General features: G+C 38.6%; 1 protein-coding gene across 2 annotated transcripts in view; it reads left to right on the top strand.

The window, feature by feature from the left end:
* Nucleotides 1-10840, top strand: part of rtn4rl1a (reticulon 4 receptor-like 1a) — a 108105-nt gene extending 97265 nt beyond the window's left edge. For both annotated transcript variants that reach the window (XM_065260552.1, XM_065260553.2), the window contains exons 2-3: nt 5309-5760; nt 8588-10840. In XM_065260552.1, coding sequence (XP_065116624.1) covers nt 5309-5760; nt 8588-9469 — 1334 coding nt within the window. In that variant the 3' untranslated portion in view covers nt 9470-10840. The remainder of the gene's footprint in view (nt 1-5308; nt 5761-8587) is intronic.
* Nucleotides 10841-14833: the final 3993 nt, after the last annotated feature.

Raw genomic sequence — 14833 nt, 5'->3', positions numbered from 1 at the left:
TTATTCATTCTGTCACCGCTGCCTACACTTCACTCCAGCTGTCATTTTCTCGCGGCTCTCTTATACGAATCCCATGCTGTGTAAAAAACACAGTGTAGCTCGAGGTGTAACTTGGTATAATGACGGATGTTCTCGGGTGAATCAGGGATACAAACTATAATAAACAAAGTTAATTACGTGTGCAACTTTCTGCTGTACGTACTGTACTTGACCGCCCCCCCCAAAAAAATTAAATGCTACATTTAAAGGCCATTGGTTGAGCTAGTGTAGTGGGACTTCTAATCTGGTAACTTGCTAAATAAAATATATGCAATACTGATAATGCTTTAATAGATCTGTTGAGGCAGATTGTGTGTGGGACAATGTGTAGCTTTGCATATATTAAAACATATATTGCATATATTAGTCTCAGTTGTCTAATATTATGACTGTGACATAAATTATCCTCAGTGGAAATTAACGGAAATATTCTCAGTGATGGATGGTTGGGACCTGTCTGGTAAGGGCCAAAGTGCCTGATCTTACTAATGAGAAGAAGAGACATCATAATATGTTTAATGTACTTATCATTATCTGCTAGCTATAATAGACTCTGTGTGTGCGTGCATGTGAAAGAGTGAGGGAGAGAGAGAAAGAAAGAGACAAAGAAAAACTGAGAACTGGAAACAAGAGATGAGACCGGAACCTTTTGCTCCGCCTCCCGGAATGTAAAAGGATTTCTGCAGCCGCCGTAATGTGATAAGAAAATCAAAGAGGGTCATTATGAAAAATGAGAATAAAGGACAATGAAAACAAAATTAGATGTGGTTGAGAAGAGAGAGAGGACTAAAGATTTGTATGTAGTTGTGTGTAGTAGCAACGGGCGCAAATGTACAAAAAACAATAGTACATATAGTTGTGGACAAAAAAAACTGTCACCCTTGGTAAATATGGGCAAAGAAAGATGTGAAAATAAGTCTACAATGTTTCTCCTTTTAAACTTTAATAAAAAAATATTTTTCATGGATAAAAATATTTGAAAGTGAAAGGATATGCACTGCCTTTTACGATATGTATTTGACACTTTTATCTAAACCAAATTACAGCACTGTAAAAAATACTTTGCTGCCTTAAATTTTTTTGTTGAATCAACCTAGATTTACAAGTCATTTCAACTTACTATTATTTATCTTGATGAGTTGTTATAACTACAGGTGAGTTGTTATAACTTATAAAATTAAGTTGACTTTTCTCTTATTTTATAAGTTGTGACAACTCATCTCAGTTGACATGACTTGTAAATCTGAGTTGATTCAACAAAAAATTTTAAGGCAGCAAAGTATTTTTTACAGTGAGTGCATTTGGGATAAACATCAGCCAACATGTATCCCAAATTTATCGGGCCATGAATTCCCCCGGAATCGACCTTGTTATTGTTAGCCCCACGCTCTGAGTTAGAGAAATACTATAAAACATCCTTATAAGATAACTAATTGAGCCAGAGATAAATTATATAATGGATTCCTTAAACAAGGAATGAAAAATTTGCGACAAGGACACACTAATATGACCAATTCTGTGATGTTAAAAGCACTTTTTATGCTTCCTTCACCACATGGCACATCTTTCACTTTGATTGGATACAACACACTAGTTTCACACCCACCAACGAACGTGAGATAAAATTAACATTTAGCACTTTGACCTGATTGTTATCGAGCGCAACCTTCAATTACGACGTTACCTTAGGAGGCATTCGAATCGTAAATTAATTATTCAATGCATAAAGTACGACATTTCAGCAAATCAATCCGACTTGAGCCTTTATTGCTAGTAAAATAATGATCTTCGCCCAGAGGTTAAAAGAAAACCGTTTCTAATCGTTCTAAAAAAGCCAATAGCAACGTTTCCAGCCAAAAGATGTCACGATGTTGGTAAGGCCGTGTCAGGTTGTCCTTAATCAGGGCTCTGTTTAACCTTCCTGTAACCCGGAGAACTGATACTTAAATGCATTTTCATTCGTAAGTGCAGCCCCGGGGAGAAAAGTCAGAGGACGTGCTTTGACCTTTTATTTAAGTGTTAATGTAACGCTTCTAAATGGCCGTATTCATGCTTGCCGGTTCTTCCCGGGAATCATGTGCATGTGTGTGCGTGCACAACGCTTACAGAGGGAGAGAGAGAGAGAGCGAGAGAGAAAGAGAGAGAGAGCAAAATAGATAAGCAGACATGCTGTCTAGAAGAGTTATTCAGACTCAATATAGCATGGTAATACGGCCTGCTTTGGCTCCAGTCCATTTTCATAATCAAATCAAGAGAATCCTATCAGACAAATTCAATTCCTAGTTGCAGCAATGGAGCTTTGTATTCACCATTCATTTTCAGAAGAATACACTTCATTTCACTGGCCAAAGACTGTAATTTTTGTTGACATTGTTGGAACATTGTTATAAAGACTTTGCAAATTGAACGCTTGGGATAGAAGCGTGTCACAGAAACAGTCCGATGTCAAACAAAAAAGCAAACATTTAAACGGGAAGGATTACATATGTATCTGGGTGCCGTTTCAAGCTGTATCACTGTGGGCGTCGGGCTGCGATGTTGAAAGCTCGATTGAAAAGGTCATCTGTCAAGTGTGTGTATACTAAGGAGCACAGGGTTAAATCAACACAAGTATGCATTGTTGATTCATGTACAAACATGTGTTGAGTTGAATCAAGTTTTATGGTAATATAGCAAAAAAAATTCCCAGTCGGATACTGGATGAGACAATACTACAGTATCTATATGATCTGATTTGATGCTCCTTCTTGCGACAGAAGCTGTGCCAGAAATGTACACTGAGCTTTCCAACCAGTTTGAATATTGTGCACCCTGTCTTTGAATTATCATACACTGTTTTAATTAAAGGGGCCATGTCACAAGACTTTTTTAAGATGTTAAATAAATCTTTGTTGTCCCCAGAGTACACATGTGAAGTTTTAGCTCAAAATACCACATAGATAATTTATTATAACATGTTAAAATTGACACTTTGTAGAGCAAAATTGTGGCGTTTTGGGTGTGTCCTTTAAAATGCAAATGACCTAATAAAATTCAAACACTGATCGCAATGGTGGTGGTTTGTTGCAATTGAAACTCAATTGTGCTGTGAATTATTTTCTGTCTTTCTCTCTGCACTAAATGGCTGTGCTGTGGTTGGATAGTGCAGATTAAGGGGCGGTATTATTATAATAAGATCTCCTTAGGGGCCAGTCACACCAATAGCGTTTATGGCAGTTGCAGGCGCCTTTTTTGAATGATATTCTATGGGCAGGGCGCGTTTGCGCGCTGTTTATGCGCGCCGAGCGCCTTGCGGTTTTTTGCCGCCTGCCGCGGACGCGTTTTTGAAGGAGCGCTGAGAGCGGAGAAGCGCCAGACGTCATTCGTGTCTTTCCATTGTCCAATCGAATGAGGGGAGAGGCGGGCCTTACGTTGTGGCGAGGGAAGTTTACAGTTGCTTTGAAGAACCGGACTCCACTCGCTCACTCTCTCCTGCGTGTTTGTGCACCTCTCATCCTCAAACAAGGTCAGAGCAAGCGTCCTCTTTTTAAAGTTTCTGCTGATATGACAGTTAACAGCAAAAGACCGCTCACGCTTCAATATTTGATTGACAAGACAGCTGACTCGGTGGTTGCTTAGCAATATGAAAAGCCGCGTCGCACTGCTCTTTTTTTTTAAAAAGGCAGTGCGTCGCGCCTTGCGTTTGCAAGCGTTTAAAGCGCTTTTGGTGTGACTGAAGCCTTATGACATCATAAGGAGAGCCAAATTTAAATTAACCTATTTTTTCACGTGCTTGCAGAGAATGGTTTACCAAAACTAAGTTACTGGGATGTTCTTTTTCACATTTTCTAGGTAGATGGAAGCACTGGGAACCCAATTATAGCACTTGAACATGGAAAAAGTCAGATGTTCATGCCATGGCCCCTTTAAGATTATTGTGACATGATGCTTTGACTGTAAGCATTTATTTGCTAAGATAGTTATTGTGCATCGCAAGTTCGCCGGTTATCCCAAAATTACAGCGCTAAAAATTTTGGTCAGTATTGCCCAGCTCTAATTTACAATAAACATAATAACTAATATATTTACTTTAACAACAAAAGACCTTTAAAACCATTAAAAAGTAATTCTCCATGTGTGGGTCATAACCTAAAAATAGGTCACGGGTGTGTTATGATGGGTTCACTGACAGCGGGGTAAAAAAAACTGCAACTGCAAATGAAATATAACCATATAATTGTGCACAGTTAGGATAGCAAATTAAAAAGCATCATTAATGTCTAAAACGTTCTGTAAGAGAAAAATACTTGACTTTTAAAATCTTTTAAAGGCTGCATGTCCAATGAAATGCAATATTTCATCTGCCACCAAATTAGGCAGACTGAAAGCCATGAAAATTTTGCAAGATAAACTAAAATATAAATCAGACTGATAAATAGGGCTTCAGTGGTACATAACAGTCTTCTGTTATGCATTTATAAAATAACATTTAAGAATTCAGTCTATGTCATGATCCCTATACTGTAGTTTTCCTAACTATGTAAAGGATGTTTTTGTTTCTTTTGCATAGATTGTAATCTTGGTACTAAATAAAATGTGGGAACCAGTGCTGTTTTACATCATAACTCATCACATGAACCCAAGTTTACAGTCTCAGTCAATATCAATCTCTTTGCAAACGGTGCATCCTTAATGAATCACACTTTCCGTCTTTTCCTCAAAATTTTCTGCAATGTGGTACACCTCTAAATCTCACTTTCTCATTCCCATTTCATTTCAACATCAAAGACCTAAATCAACAGTGAGCCAGCATAACTTTTTTCTTACACCGCAGTGCCCTTCATTTCAACCTCGTCCGTATCACATTCTTATTCCCTTCTCTTTAGCCATCAGACATGCGTGTTTTTTTTCGATAGTGGTTTTAATTTGTTTTAAATGAAAGGCTTATAGTTTACATGCACACAAAACTGATTGTGTGATCTTTAACAACATTAATTGTCTTTTGTAAATGTTTAACCTTGAATGTGGGATCTATTTAATGTATAGCGATGGTTATAGGTGGATGTTGAGACTGAGGTTAGATCTTAAATTATCAGCTCTTTAATTCCTATACTGGTAGAGTACAACACTACCAACATCAAGGCCATGGTAAATTTATGCTAATCTAAGTTGGTCTTGGCAACCAATTCGACATCACAGATTCGATTCCCAGTGAACACACATTATCTGCCAAATGTATAAATGTAAACAAACAAATCTCATTCTGCTATCTTTGCTCTTTTTTCCATAGGCTGTGGTCTGGAGTTTCTCCTGGTGCTGTGTGGTTTAGAGTTGACCCAGACGTGTCCACGTGACTGTATCTGCTACGACTCTCCCAGCACGGTGAGCTGCCAGGCTCACAACTTCCTGGTGGTTCCAGAGGAAATCCCGGCCCAGAGCGAGCGCGTCTTTTTGCAGAACAACAAGATCCAGCGACTGCTCCAGGGCCATTTCAGTCCGACCACCGTCATGCTTTGGCTGTACTCCAACAATATCTCGTACATCCAGCCTTCCACGTTCATGGGCTTCACCCGACTGGAGGAGCTCGACCTGGGAGACAACCGTCACCTCCGGTCTTTGGCTTCTGACACTTTTCAGGGCCTAACCCGACTCCATGCCCTACATCTCTACCACTGTGGCCTAATCAGTCTGCCTGCTGGCATATTCGAGGGGCTTCATAATCTGCAGTACCTCTATTTACAGGTATTTGTCGCATTTTAAAAGTTTTTCGCTCTAAATTGGGGTTACGGATCTCGTATCTTATGATTGTTCAGTAATTGTTTGTTCTGCTGTATATGACTTTGTGTAAATATACAGTACTGTGCAAAAGTCTAAGGCCTCCATGCTGGTTGTTTTTGCAATGTTATAGTGATCATATATAATTGTTTCTCAGTCTCTTTAATAAAATACATCCAAAAAATACAGGAAATGTGTATATAGTATTAAAAACTGTATAAAAATGTAAACTGATGTGTCAAGTTTTTAAGGTAAACTCCCCTTGCACTTGAGCAATAGCAGGAAACTGCAGGATCTCTTAAACCTAAATAAAATTAAATCCTAATTTTAATAATTTAAATACAAATTTTTGTCTTTTTACTTCATTCTGCTCAAAAACGTTCAAGATGTGTTTAGTGCCAAGAGAGGTCACACTAAACACTGACCATGCCTTAAAAAGACATTTAGTCCTGAAAAAAAATTTGGGGATCTCTTAAACCTACATACAATTAAATTCTAATGTGTTTAATGTTAAGAGAGGTCACACTAAACACCGATGATGCCATGTGAAAAAGTAGTACACTTCCATAGTGTACTTAAAATGCTTTATTTTCGCACACTTCTTTTGTACTTAATATACTAAAAATTCATCTTTAGTACTTCTTAAGATGTTATTAAGATCATCTAAGTGTACTTCACTGTGCTCTTTTGAGACACCATAAATATGAACTAAAATGTGCTTAAAATTTATTTATAAAATGTATTTCAGTGCCACTTGTAGTAAACTTGAACTCATCTTTGTATGAAAGTTGAGTTCAAGTTTAATACAAGTGTTAACTAAATACATTTTTTAATACAGAGATAAGGGGCCCTATTTTAAAGATCTGAAACTCCAGTGCGAAGCGCAAAGCGCAAGTGACTTTGTGGGCGGATCTTGGGCGTTGTTGCTATTTTCTCGGCGGGAGAAATAACTCTTGCGCCAGGCGCAAATCAATAAGGGGTTGGTCTGAAGTAGGTTCATTATTCATAGGTGTGGTTTGCACGTAACGTCAAATAAACCAATCAGAACATCATCCAATATTCCCTTTAAACGCAAGTGCGCAAGTTCCATGGCGGGTTGCTATTATTGTGACGGATTTACCAGGCGCACGCCAGGAGCGGTTCACAGCCAAGTAGACTGACGTTCTTGTAAGAGCAGTCAAAGACAGAGAAGTTGTTTTGTATGGGGATGGGAGATATCCGCCCAAATAAGCATCGGTTAAACGTGGGAGGAAATAGCCGCAATTGTCTCATCAGCTGGCATCCCCATCGTTGCACCAAGTGCTACAATGATGTCAGGAGACGGAGGAATCCCAAGCTTGCCAGCATAAATTGGGCACGCCGTGTAACGGGACTTGGATCTGCCTCTACACAGGACCTGACAGCTAAAAGCCAAGAAACGCAAACAGTCCAACCCCAAAGTACACTTACAAATCAAGTTCATATACATTAAGGTTTCTTATGAAAACATTTTAATTATTATTTACATAAAATAAACGTAATACAGCCACACAACAAACTTCTGAAAATACTTTAATCGTTATTTGCATGATTATTTTTTAACGCAGCCACACAAAATAAATAAAAACTATCACCACAATGCTCACCACAATGATTTCCCTTATCTCATGGGTTAATATTTTTATTGATGATTTGCAAAAATAACTGTTGCATCTGTGTAGATTAGATAAGCAAAGTGTGTGCGCTTCCTCCTTTTTTGCGCTGAACCGCCCAGGGAGCTCAAGTTCATTCCCTAGTTTGCCGACGTGCGTCTGTGGAGGGAAAAACCCACTGTGCGCTGGTGCAAAATACAAATGATACATGCGTCACTTACAAAGTCAATTGCGCTGGGTGCAAGATAGGGCCCACTATGTTAAAAGTCAATTTTAGTTCATATTTATGGTGTCTCAAAATAGCACAGTAAAGTACACTTAGATAATCTTAAGAACATCTTAAGAAGTACTAAAGATGAATTTTTAGTATATTAAGTACAAAATTAGTGTGCGAAAATAAAGCACTTTAAGTACACTATGGAAGTGTACTACTTTTTCACCCGGGTTAAGAAGACTTTTAGTCCTGATTTTTTCTTTTTACATATTTTTTCTCTATTTTTGTTTGTATCTTAAAATAGTTTGTCAAATATATATGGATGGACATTAAAACTTATAAAACAACAAGTGGTGGCGGCCTAAGACTTTTGCACAGTACTGTATATCATTTTTGGGTGCTCTTTGCCCAAATTGAGTGTGAATTTATAAAACGCTTGTCGCACTGACACAAAAACTAACTAGATACAAAACCATTTTGATGACAGCAAAAAGTGCCCTCTTGTATGGATATAATTTTTTTTTACTGTCTGTGCTCCCAGTTTCTACTGTTGCTTGGAAATTGTCAAGTGAACCCTGATAAGATCTGTTCAAAACGTTCAATGACTTCTGCGGTCCTGGCAGAAAAAAAGTCTCGCTTCAGTAAAAAGATGACCAGACCCAATATTTCGTTCTAATGGAAATGTCAAAAAGGAAACTTACTCCGTGTATGACGAACACTAGAGTGTATGAAACTCTTTTTGACATGAATTTGATTAATGGATTGGATTTGAGAAATGTAGATGAAAGAAAGAGTTAAAGCTAATATCTCTGATGTAGTATCTAATGTATGAAGTCAACTTAAAACTGCCTTTATGAAGAGGGCAAAGCAACATTTGCATGATTAGATAAACTTATACATGTTTTTCTGTAGCTGTTCTTGACTGTTGGCGTTTCTTCACCTTATGCAGAACAACCAGCTGGAGTTTCTTGAGGATGACATGTTCATTGATCTCCTCAATCTCAGCCACTTATTCCTGCATGGAAATCGGTTGTGGAGTCTTCACCAGAACACGTTCCGTGGCCTCGGGGCTTTAGATCGCCTGCTGCTTCATCAAAACCGCCTCCAGTGGGTTCACAAACAGGCTTTCCACGACCTGCGTCGCTTGACAACCCTCTACCTGTTCAACAACTCTTTACCTGAGCTGCCAGCCGAAAGCTTGGCACAGCTGCCGGCGCTGGAGTACCTGCGTCTCAACGACAACCCCTGGGAGTGCGACTGCAAGGCGGTGCCGCTCTGGGATTGGCTACGGCGCTTCCGCGGCTCCACCTCCACATTAGTATGCGTGGCCCCTCCCGAGCTGGAGGGGAAGGACCTCAAGCGGCTGACGAAAGAGGAGCTGCCTTCCTGTACAGGCTCAGAATCGCTTCATCAGAGCAAATCCAGCAACCAGGGGGATGTGGGAGTGTCACTGAAGAAAGATCACCATCATCGTCGATCACACAATCATCATCAGCCTCACCTGCCACATCAAGACCAGCACTACCCCACGCCCCCATCGCCGCTCCCCCGACCCCCGAAATCGGGCCGAAACAGAAACTGCACAAGGCACCGCAAAGGAAACAGTCAGAATGAGGTTTACAACATTAAGGAGTTAGCCAATAAGGAGTCGGACGACCAGTACGACACATCAAAACCGAGACGAAAGAACAAGTGCATCCCACGGACCTCAATGGGGCCCCCTAGCGGTGTGCAAAGAGCAAGCAGCGGGGCGGCATCCCTCTTGGCACCTTGTTTCATCATCAGCCCTTATTGCTTATTGGTGTCTCTCCTTGCCCTTATTTTCCGCTGAGCTCGTGGAAATCTCCCGTAATGGTTTTATCGAAAACTCAGTCCTCTGTGTACTCTGGCTCCTACACTTCAATGTACGAATGTGTGTGTGTGTGTACGTACGTGTGTGTACATGTGTGCGGTACTTTGCCGAGCCCCTACCGAGGGACAGCGGACTTACGTGAAGTTGCGGGGCTGGAATTAAACCAGAGGTGAAAACAAACTCTGAGACAGTAACTCAACAAATTTTGCACCTGGTTGAAAATCGTGGGCCTGTCTTTTTAATAGTCGTTGCTCTTGATAGATTAACCTGATCTATTAAACCAGGGCATATAATAACCATCTGTACATTACGTTCTTCATTACGCCTCTGCAAAAATCATTAGTTGCCCACTGGGTCAAGTTCACCACCATTAAAACATCCCAGCCTTGCCATTGACTTGCACCCAGACTGCATCCCATGTTTTCAGAGGATGGCGAGGGGGGTATGAAGCAGTTTTTGTGAAATTTAAATGCAAGCTAAGCGCGAAAGAGAAGGATTGTGTTAGTTGTGTTAAAGGATGATTTTTATCCTTAAGGCGAAATTTCATAATTATTCTTTTGTTTGCAATACTCACACATTAGATTATTCTGCTGCAGTATGCTGGCGTACTTTAATGTCGAAATAAGAAGGGTTTGCCAAAGGATTATGGGATGGATCTTGGTTTGTTTGTGTGTGTATGTATGTGTGTCTGTATGTTTATTTGTTAATTGTACCCTGAAGATAGTGTTTTGAATAAAAAAGCAGAGGGCAGATGTTATTAAGACATGGAAAGGTCACGCTTGTGCAACTGTAATATGTTTTCTAGCATTCCAAACAGAATAGCGTTTTTTCTAACAACACATTAAAATCTGCACATGATTAAGTAAAAAATGGAAATATTGAAAGATAGGAAGATAGAGGTTTGGCTGTGAAGTTACATAATGTCCACCCCTTACCTTCTCTGATCCCCTCTGCTATTGAGCCATAAAAATATACTATAGCAGAAAGAGATTATCAATGAAAAGAAACAGAGCCCCCTTTTGGACAGGTGGGGCAATTGCACCTTCCCCAACTCTGAACTGGAAATATTATGACATATCTGTCTATTGTGAAGATTTATTTGTTTGCGAATACTTTCAAAAAAACTGTATTTTAACATCTATAGGGGAGGAGGGAGTTTTGTATTCATGTAATATTTCTTTTGACATTATTTGTCAGCAACTACAATTGTGCACCGTGCTAACATCATTGCTGTCTTCCTCAGTCCGTCCTTAAATTTACTTCCTCCCCTTTTTCATCCAACTTTCTGTGTAATAAAACAACACCAGACTCGGAAGCTGTTTCTAAAGAACATTAAAGAGAAATGTGGTCTCACTGGCTGTGTTTGTGAACGCCTCAGTTTTCTTCTTTATGCAAATGCGCGGCATCTGAGGGAAAAAAGTGTAATGAGGTATTGAGATCCGATGATGTTTAGGCAGGGAAATTATTATACAAGAGCTTTTAGTTTCCTGGGCTCAATACAGTTACCCCCAAAACATTGCATTATAAATCACATCGGGTTGATTTACATTTGCCTGTTTTTCCACAGACAACGGAAATCGCCAGACTGATATATACTTTAAGCATAATCCCTTTAGGGATCCCTATTTTTTACCAGCCTGAAATACACAAAGATATCTATTGTACAGTGGTTAATGGCATCGCATTAGATAAGCATCTAGAAAGTGACACTATTTCAGCTTTGACACTAAAGGTCACGATGACCGTTAATGAATCTTGTGTGGAAAAATTCAATTTCCTACTTTCCCCCTTGGCTCTGGATGAAAAGTGATATGAGAGTTGGGAAAAAATATTTTGTTTTCCCATGCTTTTTAAACCGATAGATATCTAGGAAAAAAAATATATTTCTGTTAAATATCTGCCTATACAGGAACTTGTCTTTCTTTTCTTTTTTTCCATTTAAAACCTAACCTTCCCTTTTATAAAAGTATCTATAGACCTTTAGAATCAATTATTCCATACAAAATCTGCTTTCCGGGTTAAGGCATGTGTTTAATTACATGCAAGCTTTCTGAATATTAAAATGAAGAAGGACAATGGAGGTGAAGGAGCGGCCTGAAGAGGTGATGACTCTTCATAAAAATGAGTGCAAGTTGGCAGAAGCGAGGGAGTAAAGAAAAAGAGGAGCGTGGAGAAATTAAAGGGATCTCTGGTTTCTTCCATCTACCTATTGAATCGCTCCCTACCCCTATGCCCCCCCTTCAAGGTCCCTGGCTCCCAGATCAATCATAAATCTAATGTCGCCTGTTCCCCTAAAACTCTTACTTTCTATAATCCTTTCATCCGGCTTATTTACTAATTCAAGAATCCAAGGACACCTGGTCGCATGACGGGGTCTGACAAGAGAAGAGAGGAACAAAACAGACAGAAAAGAAAAATGAAAGACTACGGGAGAAGGTGGCGTACAGTATGGGTGACATTACAGCACCTCCTACAGGTCTGCTATATTTGTACTAGTACGACACCATCAAAAAACATCATGCTAGAATCAAATGCCTGTGGGTGATTCTAACAAAATCCAGATTTAGATTGTGCCCAGCATCAGAATTTTTAAAAAGCCCTTGAAGCCATTTTTTTGCACATATAAGATTAAGGTCTGAATTTACTATAACCATTATTTTTAGAGGATTTAAAAAATATTTCCTTTAGAAGTATTTAAATTTTTTAGATTATCATTATCAAAAATTATCATTACCGCAACATGATATAACATTAAATATATGCATTTACAAACTTGTGTTTCGGTAATGAAACTAAAAAGTTGTCTAGGTATTTAAAAAAAAAAAAGGTTGGTTCCTTGAGGGCTTAAACAATGATTGAAAATTGTTGCGGAGGATGAGAAAATTGGTCTTGGACACATTTATATTCCTTATTATTGTCTCTACATTTACCAATGATCACCAAATACCACATGTTTCTTTACTGTAAATGTTTATAGTATAACAATGCCTGAAGCGTTTTATTTTTCAGATTTTTTGATTATAAATATTTCCATGTCAAAGAACCCAAATTCAGTCATAGACACGTTGCGGTAATGAAAATTTTCCCTAAAATGTGGGAAAAAAACAACAAAATTGGTTTGTATGATGTCATTTGAAATCATGTGCAAAATAGTACATCCCTCATGGTGGGTCTTCTGCAATTTTTTCATAAAAAATGTTCAATGTTCCACCAGATTCTTCTTAGATCTATGAACTGTTATCACTTAACTAATATCCCTCTCCTAACACCAGCACAGTAGTGTTTAGGCGTTTATGAGAACACCCATGCTGGGAACCCAGACGTGTCACCTAAGAGACTCTTCAACATTCCCATCGCTCCTTTCTCTGACAAGAGCTCTGTGACTCCAGATTTGAGCGTCTGACTCCAGAATGCTCAATCTGATCCTCTTTTAGTACTCTAAATCCACTCTGCTGTCAAGTCAAAAGCTTAACTCAGAGACAAAGGGGGAAGAACAAAGTAAAAACGAGAGACTATATTTTAGGCAGCATGTTTATAAGACACTTGTTGTGTGCAGGCACTGATGCAATGCAACAAAGACAGAGAAACAAAACTTGAAATATTTATTATTTGCATGCATGTTGCTGACTGTTTTAGAAGGTTGGACCATCTTTGGCGCACATGAGCATCATACTGTATGCAAGATCTTCAACCATTTACAGACACTTTGCATAAGTCACCCAGCTGTCCCTTTAATCCACAGAAAGGATGAAGAATGGCCCATATCAGCATTCTCATTGCTATTCATATATCACAGGGAACGGTATTACCATACTGATTAAAGCACAGCTCAAAGAATCCCAAAGTTTTCCGTAGCGATATGGATATTACAATTAACAGAGTAATCAGCAATATTCCATCTGTTCCGAAGCCTCTTGAAACCTCTCTGTCTGTATCATAACCTGCCCAAAGGCTCAGCGGTTAGCAGACTGTTTCTGTGTTTTGAATCAAAACCAAAAATTTGATGTTGCCCAAAGCGGGAGGCTCTCAGCACAGAAACAACATCGGTTTGATTTAACAAAACTGAATACAGAATACAATACACAACATATGAAGAGCTCAGATGCAAAAGCTGCGTCAAAAATGAAATAATTAGTATCCGAATGCTATCGGCACATATTATTCGTTCATCAGATACTTTCACTCACACTAATCTCACAGAAAAAAGTGATATAGTCTCAAAATTTTATTAACTTGTTCCTGTCCATGGCACGAAATTCAGCCTTGAGCACGAATGTCTTTTTTTGTCTCACTCTATGAATAGTTTTTCGTGTCGGTGGCACAACTTTCTTTTTTGTAGCATTTTATGTATTGTTTTCTCATAGTTCTCATTGTCGCTTGGGGTTGGGGTTAGAATCACTTCCTGTTACATTTTTAGACACCCAAACCCCAACTCTAACCCCAACTTCAAGCGAGAATAGTTTTAAAAGCGGAAGAAAAACATGTAGAAACCAATACATAAAAGTACATACTATCCCAAACCCCAAATCTAACCCAACCCCAAGCAACAATGATAGAAAAATAGAAAAAAAATGAGAAAACAATACACAAAATGACGCAAAAAAAGTTGTGCCACAGACATGAAAAACTATTTATAGAAATTCATGAAAAGACATTCGAGCTCAAGGCTGAATTTCGTGTCATGAACACAAATAAATGAATCAAATTTTTTGTGACTATAACACGACTTTCCATGAGATCATGTGGCTTTCACTTCAAATCCGCTTAATCCCACCCTTAGGGCATTCAAAAATGCCTGTTTGTCCATTAAACCCATGACGATTTTTCAGCAAAGTCCTCTAAGTGCACAGAAGCAGAATTTAATAAACTAAGGTTTTTTTAAATGAGGTTTACTGAAAATATTAGGATATTGACTTTTTTGTGAAGTGGAGATGTATGCATACTTCGTTTTTGAGGCGAAAGGCAGTCAAATTAGTTTTTTAATTATTTCACTTACTGACTAATAATCTTTTTATTATCATTAAAAAGAAATTTCTGAACCTAAACATTAACATGCCCATTCACAAAAAACTGAAGCACTTAGAGAGATTTGGATTTGAGCTTTTTTTACGAATACCAAGATTTTTTTAAAGGAAAAAGATGACTAAGAAAAAAATTAAACCTAAAACTTGTAAGCGTATTTTGTTATTCCTCTACCGAATGTACCGTATGTTTTTACTGTATATCTCCAAACATTTTTTTTTGGTATATGAAGTATATGAAAAATACAAATGAAAACAACTGGACAGGCACATCAAGGGACTCTTAAAGATGACAAACCACCACACACTCAAGTATTACAGC

The sequence above is a fragment of the Paramisgurnus dabryanus genome, chromosome 10, assembly GCF_030506205.2.
Source record: "Paramisgurnus dabryanus chromosome 10, PD_genome_1.1, whole genome shotgun sequence".
Classification (NCBI taxonomy): Eukaryota; Metazoa; Chordata; class Actinopteri; order Cypriniformes; family Cobitidae; genus Paramisgurnus; species Paramisgurnus dabryanus.
This window is presented reverse-complemented; position numbering and strand designations above follow the sequence as displayed.